Genomic DNA, 14,206 nt, shown 5'->3' with positions numbered 1-14,206 from the left:
CGTTAAATGCCATGTTTACTTCTTATTTAAGAAACAGAATGCAGAATGGTACCGCAGGCTGTTCGAGTCACGTGGTGAGGGACACCACCTCATCTGCATTGGGAAAAGCTACAATGGCGGTCTCACAGGGTTCGAACACTCGCTTCAAAATGGTTGAAATGGCTCTAAGCACTATGGGACTTAACATCTGAGGTCATCAGTCCCCTAGACATAGAACTACTTAAACCTAACTAACCTAAGGACATCACACACATCCATGCCCGAGGCAGGAATCGAACTTGAGACCGTAGCAGCCGGCCAGTTCCGGACTGAAGCGCCTAGAACCGCTCGGTCACAGCGGCCGACCGACCACTGGCCAACTACTCTTCATCTACATCTACATGATCACTCTGCAATTCACAGAGGGCAGACGGTTCATACTTCTCTACCGTTGCACCGTCTAACAGTGTGCGGGAAGTCTAACACTTAAATTTTTCCATACGAGCTCTGATTTCTCTTATGTTATTATGATGATCATTTCTCCCTATGTAGTTGGGAGCCAAAATAGTATATTCACTTGCTGAGGAGAAAGTCAGTGATTGAAAATTCATTATAGGGTCCTACCGCAGTGAAAAATGCCTTTGTTTTTATGACTGCCATCCCAATTCGTGTATCACATCAGTGACACTCTCTGCACTATTTCGCAATAGTACTAAACGATCTACTCTTCTCTGAAATTTTGCGATATCCTTCGTCAGTCCTGTCTGATGCGGATCCAACACCGCACATTAACACTCCAGAAGGAGGCGGACAAGAGCAGTGCTAGCAGTCTCTTTAGTAAACCTGTTACATTTCCTAAGCGTTCTGCCAATAAATCGCAGTCTTTGGTTTGCTTTCCCCACAAAATTATCTATGCACTCGTTCCAAATCAAGTTATTCGTAACTGTAATCCCTTAGTTCTTGAATTTATAGGCTTTAGATTTGTGTGATTTATTGTCCAACTGGAATTTCGCATCTTCTGTTTAATTTTCGTGTGAATGTTTACACTTTTTTCATGATTTTAAGTCAAATGCTACTTTTTGTACCATATCTTGTTCAAATCTGTTTGTAATTCGTTTTGATCATCTGATGTTTTTACATGACAGTGAATGACAACATTATTTGCAATCAATCTGAGATTGTCTCCTAAATCGGTTTTGTAGATCAGGAACCCCCCCCATGAACCATGGACCTTGCCGTTGGTGGGGAGGCTTGCGTGCCTCAGCGATACAGATGGCCGTGCCGCAGGTGCAACCACAACGGAGGGGTATCCGTTGAGAGGCCAGACAAAGGTGTGGTTCCTGGAGAGGGGCAGCAGCCTTTTCAGTAGTTGCAGGGGCAACAGTCTGAATGATTGACTGATCTGGCCTTGTAACACTAACCAAAACGGCTTTGCTGTGGTGGTACTGCGAACTGCTGTAAGCAAGGGGAAACTACAGCCGTAATTTTTCCCGACGCTATGCAGCTTTAGAGAGCTGCATCAAACCAGTCTCAGGACTGAAGACCACAACAACAACAGATCAGGAACAACATAGGGCGTATAACACTTCCTTGGCGATGACTTTCCGTCATTTATTACGAACTTTGACCTTTCTGATAGTAAATCACGAGTACAGTGATGCAACTGAGACGGCATTTCACAGGCACATAATTTAATTAGTGGGCCCTTGTCAGGAGCAATGTCAAAAGCCTTCTGGAAATCTAAAAATAGGGGATCAGTTTGACCTCCCCGGCCTATAGCATTCATTACTTCGTGAGAATAAAAAGTTAGTTGCGTTTCACAAGCATGATATTTTCTGAATCCGTGTTGGGTATTTGCCAATAAATCGCTTTATTCGATATGATTCATAATATTGAGTATAATATATGTTCCAAAATGCTACTGTATAACGAGATTAATGATGTGGGTCTATAATTCAGTGGATTATTCCTATTTCCTTCCTTGGTTATCTGTGCGATTTTCGGAACTTCCCAGTCTCTGGGTACGGATCTTTCAACGAACGAGCAGTTTTATATGATCGCTAAGTATGGGGCTATTGTATCAGCATACTCTAAAAGTAACCTGACAGGTATACAGTCTGAACCGGAAGCTTTGCAATTCTCAAGTATTTTAAACTGTTCTTGACTCGAATTCTGGAATATTAACTTCGTCTCCTTTTGTGAAGGAATTTCGGAAAACCCTGTTTAGGTACTCTGTTTTAGTGGCGTTATCATCAATAACATCTCCATTGTTATGTCTCAGTGAAGTTATTGATTGTATCTTGCTACTGGTGTCCTTTACATACGACCAGAATCTCTTGCTTTGCTTTATGTTAATGATACGCCACTTTATTTGAATCAGATGGCATGATTAGTCCTATTTACGGATGATACACGCATATTGTGAGTCTAAGCAAAGAATGTGTGCGTGGTAAATACTATGGGACCAAACTGCTGAAGTCATCGGTTCCTAGGCTTACACACTACTTCATCTAACTTAAACTAACTTACGCTAAGGACAACAAAAAAAAAAAAAAACGCCGTTCATTTAGTTTCGTTCTGCCCAAAACATCCCAACTGCTATTGCTCTAGTGTATGAAGAAGAAGTAATAAGCAGAGTAGATAACTGTAAGTTATTAGGTGTGCGTACTGATTGAAACAAACTGGAAATACCCTATAGTAGACTTGCTAATACATTTAAGTTTGTCTACTTTTGCCGTAAGTATTATTTCCAACATCAGTGCCATAGATGTCAGTAAGTTAATATATTGTGTGTTGCTCATTCATTGCTTAATATTCTGGGGTAACTACTTGCTTAGGCAAAAGGTGTTCAGAGCAAAAAAGACGGTAACTAGGAGTATGTGTGAAGTTCACACAGGTGCATCTTGTATGTATCTCTTTCAGTAGCTGGGAGAAGGAAGCACAGGCTCACAGTACGTTTATTCGCTTATGAAATTTGTTATCAACAGTGCATCTAATTTTGAGTGTAACAAAGATAATCGAACGTCTATCACTGGGAGGAAAAAAGATCTGCATTATTCTTCAATGAATCTTTGGCACAAAAATGGGTGAAATATCTAGCTATGAAGCTATTTGACAATGTACCCGTGGAAGTAAAATGTTTGGCAGCTAGAAGAAGCGTTTTGAATTTAGATTAAAGAGGTTTCTCCTTACCAACATCTTGTATACCATAGGAGAATCCTTGGATAGAAAGAGTTAGACATTAGAAAACTGTAAATGATTAGCATTTAGCCATACAAGTATTACGTTTTACACATGTTTTAAGTTTTATATAAGAGTTCTATGTTTTTTCTGTTGTCACATTCCACATCATTAAGTAACTCATGAATCTGATCTATGCAACAAGGAACTGGCAAACTAATTCATGACCCATCATCATCGTCGTACCTTTCGCCAGTGTTTTAACTCCTATGCAACAAAAAAAGTAAGTCTGACGAGTACATATATTAGACTATTGCTAATGTGACAAATGCGAGTTGCTTATTTTATTGTTCCTAATATGTATTTTGCTCATTACTCATGCTCGTTTGTCATTGTTGCGGATCCTGCAAGCAGTTGCTGTGAGAGCAGAGTCCTTTGTTGGAAAGTCGACACGTGTGACAACTGCCTGCAAAAGAATGTACGTCTTCTTCTGCTAATGCAGTGTACCATTGAGACATTTGTTACGTTTCATTTCTTATTTCTGTCAGTGCTACAGAATCTGGGAACAGCAGCAGAGAACCTGTGGGCTAGTAGCCACCTCCTCCTGATCTACCAGCGGTAGATCTGCAAGCAACATAACCAAAAGCAGCAGAGGATCTGCAGTTGTGGAACAAGGGGAAGAAGGAGGCTGCCTTGCGAGGATGAATTTTGTCAACCTACCTAACAATAGTGTTAAAATGGGTGCACCGACATTAAAACACGCTAAATTATATGATCTCGAATTGGTTGCTGTCGAGTCTACATTTATAAGTCGTATAGGTAATGGTGTGATAGATAATAGGCTTGGGTGCAAGGAGCCTAGACATTTCTTGGATGCTGATTTCACATTTTCGACAACAAAATTCCTGTGAATAAGAAACTTCTTAAGATCAATGTTTTTCTAGTCTGCTGGTTTCTGTTGTTTTCCCAAGCAGACAAAGAAAAACAGATGTATCTCAATACAATACTTGCAAGTATAATACTGACCAAAACTAGTAATGTTTAGTATTCAACTAATGTCACTGATAAGCAGTTACGGATACTGAAACATTTTAAAACAGATATTCTGCCTGGGCGTTGAAGGAAATACTTCAAATACATATTAAACTTAATGAAAACCAGCAGTTTTATGCGGGAGTGCCGACGAAACAGTCCAAAATGACGGCAAATAAAACTGCAGTAGTGAACGTTAAGTCAAACGATAATACTAGTTTAAGTGGTCTGTGCTAGTAGGTTTATATACTGAGATGACATATGTCAAGGGATAGCGATATGCACATATACAGATGGCGGTAGTATCGCGTACACAACATATAAAAGGGCAGTGCATTGACGAAGCTGTCATTTGTACTCAGGTAATTCACGTGCAAAAGTTTCGGACGTGATCATAGTGGCACGACGGGAATTAACAGATTTTGAAGGCGGAACGGTAGTTGGAGCTAGACACATGGGACACTGCATTTCGGAAGTTGTTATTGAATTTTATGTTACGAGCTTACGAACAACAGCGGTAAGAGTGTGCCGAGAGAACCAAATTTCAGGCATTACCTTTGCCACGGAGAATTCAGTGACCGCCGGCCTTTACTTAACGACCGAGAGCAGCGGCGTTTAAGTCGAGTTGTCAGTACTAACAGACAAGCAACATTCTGTGGTAGCAGACGACTGGGAAACCGTGGCTTGATTACATACATCCCGATTTCAGATGGTAAGAACTAATGGTATTGTGGGGTTGTATCGCACGGAACCATCGACCCAAGTTCTCAGTAACAAGCTGTACAAGTTGGTGGCACCTCAGTAATGGTGTGGGTTGTGTTTCCGTGGAATGAATTGGGTCCTCTGTTAAAAATGAACCGATCATTGTGTGTAAATGATTATGTTCGTCTACTTGGCGACCATTTTCAGTACTTCATGGGCATCAAGTTCCGAAACAAAGACAGAATTTTTATGGACGAAAATGTACCATGTCACAGGACTACAAAATTGTTCAGTATTGGGTTGAATAATATACTGGACAATTTGGCGATCCAGATCATCTGATATGAATTTCATCTAACACTTATGGGACATAATGGAGGTCAGTTTGTGCGCAAAATACTTCACGAGCAACACTTTCAAAATCATTATGGACGGCTAAAGAGGCAGCATGGCTCAATATTTCCGCAGAGAACTTCAAGTGCCTTGTTGAGCCATAGAGTTACTGCATTACGCCGGGAAAAAGAAGGTCCAACAAGATATTAGCAGGTATCCCATGACTTTTGTCATCTCAATTGATGTTGTAAATTAGAATGCACACTGTGTGCCTAAATATATTCTAATTGCCGACAATTTTATCCAGTGAAGACATGTAATCTGTAAATGAGTCCTTTGTCGTGCGTCCCACATTGATTTCTGGAGCGTATTTCAGTCGTTGCATGCGTGCTATTTAGGAATCGTGTCATTATTCAGTTCGTGCAACTACCAGTTCATTACGCTGCAAATTCCTCCACTTATGGCATGAGCGATTCTCGAACGTGTTGTTGCAAAGCAGAGGCCCCTCCCAGAAGAGTCAAGAAGACTGATGAGAGCGTGGAAACAGTTAAGACACCCGGTGGCAGCAAGCCGAAGTGCACATGGCTTGTACAAGGCTTCACAAGATGGCTGCCATTCCCACGTCACAGCCATTTCGCAGTCAGAGAATGACAAGTTCACAAGGCTGTTGAGCTGATACCCACACAGATGCTCAGGTCGCGATGTTCCAGAGACCTCTCGCGGCATCAATAGAATTCGCTAAAAATTGATAACCGTGTCGCATACCTGGCAGCTCGCTTCCTGTACAATTCTCAGTCAACAGTGAGCTCACAGATAAGAATTTCGCTTGCTCGACGGGGAATGTTTTCCCATTTTACTCAGTAAATATAGATTGTTCCTTCTTGCATTGATAAACATACTGTTGACGCACACATTGTTCCAACACACTTTACCTTGTGAGTGAATGGGTTTTATTTTGTCAAGTTGCGCAATGGATTGATCCAACAAGTTCCCTTTGGCTCCTGCAAGAAACAATTTCCACCTACACTAGTACAGAAGTCAGACAGACTCTCCTAATGTACCAACAAGAACTGCTTGAAAAACATTCAGCAACAAATATCTTCTGGAGTTGTCCACTGTAAGGAAAAGACATAAAAATATTCTATATTCTTATGTAACTAGTGGAATACTTGGGTACTGGAGTATTGCTAGTTAGTGTAAGAAAAATTTTAAAAGAACGAAAAATATTATTTATTGCAAAGAAATTCTGAGAAATCAAGTGAAACTTTTTTTATAACTTAATAAATTTCCGGCTACTTTTCAGAACAGTGGATTCCCTCTTATGGATAGGAATGCTACTATTATACGAAGTATGGAAAGGTTCTCTTCTCCCTTTTCTTTAAGAATGTTATTTACTCGGCAGAATGGCTGAGAGCCGCACTTGCACAACTTGAATAACTTTTCTATGTACAGTCAAGGCTGTCGAGTGAGAAATGTAATGGAGTATACTGTTAGGGAGGAAAGATGGGGCTCGCATAGGTTGTAGGGCACAATAAAGTGAGCAGCGACGACTGCTGCCTGCGTCGCTCGCTGCTGACAAATAACACAACTACCTCTTTCTTCTGGATTGACCTACGCCAATCAAACTCTCCCTATATCTTGATAAAGTCAAGGACTCCTATCCGCCCCTAGTCTAACTATTGGCGTGGTACACCGGTCAGATAACCAGTCCACCGCAATGCAACTCAATATTTGCCCACAGGCGTTTAACTAGTACTCTGTCTGTGTTGACACCGCACAATAAGTGTGGCGGCCAACATAGTGAACAACGCTTAATTGCGAGCGACTCAATATGGAGTATCACTCCGTTTCGCTAACTACACAGGTGCTCTCCCAGTGAAGTACTAAGGAGAGACCATGTTCCTCGCTCTTTGCGTACATGTACGAGCGCACTCGCTGTCTTTATGTGCTCCCGCTCCAAGAGTGACAACGGAATGGCCCCCCTCCAGGCAAAAAAGTGAAAGGGTATATCCTTCGCTGTCTTCCCTCACTCCTCTGGCTCTTTGCATCAGAAATATTTCGCCAATCGGCGTTGCTCTTTTAAACGGGAGTACGACGTTTCGTTTAAGTCGACCAATGGGGAAATATGTACCATCTCCGTCAAGCGTATACTGTCTTCCTGTGGGAACTCCGTAACTATGCAGTCGGTCCGTCAAAAAATCCATCTTCTGGGTGCTCCCTCAAAATGTAGCGGAATTTGCTTTCAACTCAAACACGGGCGTTGTTATCCCTTGGCTCTGGCAAAAGCTGTCCTCTCTCTGCGTGGTTGCTCCGGCCAAAGTAGGTGTGTGTTGACTCACCCCTCTGAAGGGACAGGCTTCCCAGTGGGCTGGTTGCCACTTTAGAACGAAAACTTCTGTGGCCATTATGTTGTGCACGTCAGCCTCGACTTTTTCAACCTTGGTGCGCATATCGCTTACATGAAGTCATACAGAATTGACTCTACCTTATCGAATTTGGGTTCGAATGAAGTGTCTTGATGTTCAGAATACGATTGTGAGGACGGAATATGTAAGAAATGAAGGTCAGGAGACCACGCCACCTTCCTTCCCCCGCCCCCCTCCTCCCCCTTTCCCTTGTGACAAGATTTTTGTCTCGGGTTGTCAATGCCGAGGAAAACATTGAAAAGGTCAGGCAAAAATTGTTCTTTTAGATCTTCCAATAAACTTACCCAGCCATTCTTAATAATTTTGTAATTATTTCTTTATAGCTACTGTTTCTAGTTTTCTGTTGTTATGCAAACATAGACTTTACAAAGGTTGATTTTCTTTGTTGTTGCCATTACGTGTCTCTGTTTTTCTTTTTCATTTCCAAAAGTTGCTTTTACCATATTAATTATTCTAAACTCTTTAGTGTAGAGTGTATCATGTCTTAGTGTAGTTATTTCTTCTCTTTAGTTAAGGTTTGCGTGAATGTTCACAAAAGCTTTGTTGCGTCACTTTCTTTCGTATATTTCTTTCTTTTATGTGTCACTGTTTTTTTTAAAGAATGAAGAAACTTTTATCTTAATTCTATCCTCAGTACTAATGTTATGATTGCAAAAAAATGTATTTATGAACATTCTTTACAGAAGGAAAATACTACATAATTCTTTTTCTAATAAGAGGATGTATGACTATCCTAATTTAGTTTCTTTCTCAAAAATTTTGAGGTATGTATAAATTAGGGACTTAACATATTTAATAAAGCAATTACTTTTACAAATAGAAATAAAGTAAATATTATTCACATATACTTAATTTTTATAATCTACACTGGTTATATTTACTCTGTCCATTTCATTGTTTGACGATCCCCATGGAAGTGCTGGAAGGCGTCGACTCACTTATATGGGTGTCACAAATCATGTGAGGAGCACTCTAGCATGCAATGCCGGGTCTTATTTGTTGACATCATCATGAAGAGTTTTTTTCTTAATCGACGATGATGACTTGGGATTATGAGTATATGGTGATGTCTTGGTAATCCTTTAATGTCACGCCTGGAGCAGTATAGCAGTTTGATGATTGTAGTAAGTTGGTAATTACCATAGATCGTCACCTAATATATGTGCTGTGACGTCTTGGTATTCCACGCGTTGTTCGGTATGGCAATTTGGTGATGTGGTAGGGAGAATGATGTTCATTTTGCTGAATCCATTTTTGGATAATGTTTGTTGGTACTGATTAATATTCCATTTGCCGTTCGTTTGTATTTGTTTGACTATTCAAGGTTTATTTTTGGAGAGGTGTTTGTAGTAGTTACCATGTCTCGAAGTTCATGGAAAGACGTTTGCAACAATTTTCTTTGTAGGATAGGACAGAAAGGTATATTGCTGTCTTCTGCCCTTCTTCGCCTTGCATCTTCTGTTATTCTCTTCTTTCTTGCATTCTTCTGTTCTTCTTTGGCTAGGAATATGTGAATTTTAATGTAGGAGATATATAGGATTTGTAGGATCTGACTGTCTTTCCAAATTTAAGTTGATGAGTTTATTTCTTGTACCTACTTTGTAGTCTCGTCGTATCATGATTCTCCCCACACTTGCCCATGAAGTAGCAGTATCATTACATATGACATGCCCATGCTACCCGTTGTTCTTCTGAAGTCCAACCTGGTTGCAACCTGCATTTACAGTGTGGCGTTGATCTTCATGTTGTTGTCATAGCCCTAAGTGCTTTCTCAACATGTCTGTACCCTCTCTGTCGCTATCTCGAAGCATCTGGTGTTGAGGGAGCTGGCGATTAATGTTGGTGGTGATGTCCCTCTGAAACATAGAAATATTTACAATTTTTGTGTTACATATATTTGTTATTGTTATTTACAAAAGAACTCTGATTTTGTATAATGCAAAAATTTTCTGATATTGGCAAAAATTATTAGATTGATATTTTTCTTTATTCTAGTTCTTCATCCTTTTATGGGTTGTGTGTCATTTCTTGTTTGTGTCCATGTTGCAGGATACTCAATACTACAAGAAATTGTTAGTCTGTTTTGTGTTCCTTTTTTGCGTTGTTCTGTTGATCCGTTAATTTTTCTTTTTAGTGGTTAGTACAAGATAGGGTGTTTCCTTTGCCTCTCTATCTTTTACCCATTCTTCTCCTCTACCGTTCCTTTCATTCACATCCTTTTAAATGACTCATATGGCAGATGACAATACATTTACCTGTTTTTGGGTTCGTTACCTCTACAGCATTTTCGTGAGCGATCCTGGAAATTATCATTGGCTCTTTATAGACTGCAAAAAGTTTACTGCATTTATTTTGGCTCTTATGTGACAGGTAATGAGTTTTTATGAATACTTTTTGGCCCAGCGTGAAGCGTTTCTTTGTGGCAGACTTGTCTTGCTGCTGAGCGAATGTTTCGTCAGGCAGAAGCGACGTTTTGTCTGTGATGCTTTCGGGGAATAACTGGAAATTTAATGATTTCTTTTATTTTTCTGGTGGATCTGTATTCTTTAATACTGTAATTGGTGGATAAGTCGTGGTATTATGTGGTGTCTTATTAATTACCTCTTGGAATTCTCGTAGATATAGGTCCCAAGTACAATGGTTCTTTCTACAAAATAGTCCACAAAGTGTTTCGAAATCTTTCATGGTAAATTCGGCTGTATTTCGACTTGGTTTATATTTAGATATAAAGGTGGGTTTGATTTTTAATTTGTCTGACGTGTTTTTCCAATGCACTGATCTCTATTGATGCCCATTATCTGAGATGATTCTTTTCACTCGCTCAACTTGTTGTATGAAGTCATTTTGAAATGCTTTACTAATTGTAAATCCAGTGGTTTTCTTTAAGGGTGTAAGTGTAGTGTATTTTGATGCGAGTTCAGTTACAACAAATATGTAGGTGAAGCCTTTCCTTGTTCATGTAATTGGACCATAAATATCTGTAGCAGCTATCTATCTTAATTTATCAGGAAAAATTGGATACATTGGTGGTCTGGTCTGATATGTCACATGTTCTGACTGTATGCATTTTTTACAACTTTTAAGAACGCGTCGAATACGTCGCTCCATATTTCGGAAGTGTAGTGTTTTTTTCATTTTCAGATAGCATTTCTTGGGTCCAAAACGTCCACTGCTGAAGTGGGTATACCAAATGTATTTGGTAATAAGTTCAACAAGGATGCATGCTAACCATTGTGCGGTATCATCATTACAATTTTAAAAAAATTGTATTTTACTATGTTATTTTTTCTAATTTCTGTGTTTGTTTTGTCAGTAAGTTTTTGTTTATTCTTGAGGAGGGTCTGATCTTGGTTGTTCGTCAGATAAATTTCTTAAAGTATTTGTGATGAAATTTTCGAATGGTACGTTTTTTAGGTAACTGATAGTTCGTTCTTCATCTTCAATGTTGATTTTCTGGTCCTCTGCCATTCTCTGCGGTGAACGAGACAATGCATCACCCAGAATATTTTCAGGTCCTGGTATGTATGTTATTGAAAAGTCATACTCCTGCGATACTTGCATCCATATTGTCAAACGTCCGTGGGTTGATTTGGAAGAGATTAAAGACTCTAATGCTTTATAGTCTGTGTATACTCGTGTTTTTCTGCCAAACAGAAAATGTCGAAATTTTTGAAATGCCCATACTATGGCTAGAGCTTCTGACTCTGTTATAGGTTAAATCTTTTCTGCTTTCGATAGTACTCTACTTGCAAAGGCTATTGTTTTATGTATCATCTTACCGTTTTCTTCAATTTGTTGAAATAGTACCGCCACCAGCCCGGTCTTTGCACTATCAGTAACTAGACAGAACTCCTGACTTTAATCTGGGTATGATAAAATCGGAGCATTATTCAGTGCCTCCTTCAACTTATGAAATTCTTCATCTGCCTGTTTATCCCATATCCAGGGTGTGTTTTCTCCTGTAAGTCCACATAGTCTAGGTGCTGTACGAGTGTCTATCCATATAAATTTTTTGTAAAAATTTATCAATTCCTAGAGTCTCCTCAAACTTTTCATGTTGTAGGGAGTAGGAATATTATGAATATCGTCCATCTTCTTCTCGTCTGGCGTTATACCTTCTGCAGATAAGTTATATCCTAGAAATTTTATTTTTGACTTTCCAAAATGCGATTTGGTAATGTTAACGGTGACCCCATGTTTTTTCATAATTTGTAGGAAATTATCCAGTTTGTAATAATGTCCTGCCACAAGAACGTCGTCCACATCGCAAACAATTTTCTGAAGTATGTCGAGATTCAGTATAGAGTTCAGACTGCGAATAAAGGCAGCTGACGAAATATTCAGACAAAATGGTAAACGTCTGAATTGGTAGCAACGACCAAAGACAATAAAGTCTGTGTATTTTCGACTTGAAGATTCCAATTCTATTTGCCAAAAACTTCAACACAAATCCTTGGAAGATCGGATCTGTACTCCATGAAACTTCTGAATCAACTCCTCCAATTTCTCTGGTCTATCTGTTTCCGAAATTATAATTGTATTTATTTGTCTCGAAACGAGTACCAAACATATGCTCCCGTCCTTTTTACTCTCAATGTATAAGGGTGAATTATATGGTGACTTGGATGGTTTAATTCTGTCATCATCCAACATTTTACTGATCTCAAGAAATACTTGCTCTCGATAACTATGTGGTATGGAATAAGATGGAACACAAAAGGGTTTATGGTCTTTGACCTCAAATTTGTATTGAAAATCTTTAATGCTACCCGTCTTTGGTGCAAATACATCCACATGTGATCTCAATATGACTTTCAAATTTTTCCTATCCTGGAGCGAAATAATATCTATTTCCTCTATCTTATTACTAATCTATTGATGAATTTCTTCTATTATTTCTGGTGGGAGTGGATCAGGGCATTCCTCAAACTTATATCTATGGTGTCCCTCCTCCTCTATTTCATCCCCTTCTTGACTTAAATGCAATTTGGGACTGACAAGCCGCCGTGCTCACATGGGCAGTCAGTCAGTGAAGCTTACTACCGAAATAGCCTAATGAGGTTGCAGAGGGCTATCAAGACGAAGTATCACGGAAAGCTATTCGAGTATTCGTGCCTTACAACACCCCAGCACAAGATCAAGGCACACATGTTGCTTCATTTATCAAATTTTGTCTCGCTCCCTGTATCCTCACCCGACACGCAGTTACTTCTTCCTCTTTCCTACGATGAAGAAGCAACTGCGTGGCAAGCATATCCAGAGTGACAGTGTTGCGATTTTCTAGATGTTTCCTTAAAAGCCAAAATGCAAACTACGAAAGGTTACACTCACGTTACCCATCGTTGAGAAAAATGTCATACTGACGGATGAACATCTAAAGAAGGACTAACCTTAGTAGGCGCAGCTCTATCTCTTAGAGTAACAGTTTAATGACTTTAGGTATAGTCACGAGACACATCGAAACATAGTCCAGTATGTAACTTCTGAATTTATCTTCATTTTTACGATTTTTCTGTGGTTAATGAGGTTCATTGTACTTATAGATATCAAGCTATTTCCCTTAAAAGCTCTTTTTATCAGTCAGCTTTATGGTAACAGGTATCAATGGCTTTCGCGACGTTCTTGGTGCTGGGCGGCGTCGACGCCATCACTGCCAACACGATGCAGATCCTGGTGGAGAGCGACAGCTCGCTGGACCCGCAGCTTTCGGCCATCGGCGTCTCCAGCTGCGCGGTGCTGTCCAGTGCGGTCTTCTCCCTCGTGGTGGACCGACTGGGCCGGAGGCCGCTGCTGCTATTCTCCTTAGGCGGTTGCTGCGTCGCCACTGCATCCCTCGGCGTCTACTTCTTCCTCATCGTCTACGCCAGCGAGGGCGCCACAGACGATATCTTCTGGCTGCCTCTTGCCAGTCTCATTGTCTTTTTTGTAAGTAACTAACGTTAGCCTTTCGTCATATCTGAGTGCTTTTGTTTTTATTTGGGCATTAGTAGTCATGGAGCCCTGGACTAACAACGAGATGTGAAAGGGGGAACGGAAAATTTACCTAGCGTACCTACATTGCATGAGAAGACCCAATAGGAGGTGAAATTCCTGCCTTGCAGGAGAAAGACGTACACAGGTGTAGTCCTCCTTGAAATATCCACGCCACAGTATCCTCCCATGGCACTTGATAAACCAATACTGTTGTGTACAATTTCGCACACAATGGTAAGGACAGACGGACTTCAGAGTGGTATGGCAACTGTCGACGTAGGGAAGCTGGACAGGAGTAGAAATGATTAACAAACAGTAAACGCACAATTTACTTAACTTGTATTCTTCCAAACGAACGAAGACTCATTAGAAATAATGCAGCTGGAAAGAGAGTCCAGCTGATACAATAGCAACTAGGACGACGACCGCTCTACGAGTCATAAACGATGGTGTCGTAGCCGTGAAGCTCCAAGAGCAAGTGGGCCATAGGTCTGCCACGGGTCGTCCTACATCGTGGCGGGAAGGGGGTACTCGTAGTCCACAGTAACTGGAGGCGTGGTTCAGTGAGCGTGCCCAATTGC

General features: G+C 40.3%; 1 protein-coding gene across 1 annotated transcript in view; it reads left to right on the top strand.

Annotated features, from left to right (window-relative positions):
* Nucleotides 1–13,589, top strand: part of LOC124795836 (facilitated trehalose transporter Tret1-like) — a 44,592-nt gene extending 31,003 nt beyond the window's left edge. Inside the window, exon 3 of the mRNA XM_047259919.1 lies at nucleotides 13,251–13,589. Coding sequence (XP_047115875.1) covers nucleotides 13,251–13,589 — 339 coding nt within the window. The remainder of the gene's footprint in view (nucleotides 1–13,250) is intronic.
* The last annotated feature ends 617 nt before the right edge of the window (nucleotides 13,590–14,206 follow it).

Source organism: Schistocerca piceifrons, chromosome 4 (assembly GCF_021461385.2).
Source record: "Schistocerca piceifrons isolate TAMUIC-IGC-003096 chromosome 4, iqSchPice1.1, whole genome shotgun sequence".
In the NCBI taxonomy this organism is placed as follows: Eukaryota; Metazoa; Arthropoda; class Insecta; order Orthoptera; family Acrididae; genus Schistocerca; species Schistocerca piceifrons.
The sequence above is the reverse complement of the archived record's forward strand: the minus strand, read 5'-3'. Positions and strand labels throughout refer to the sequence as shown.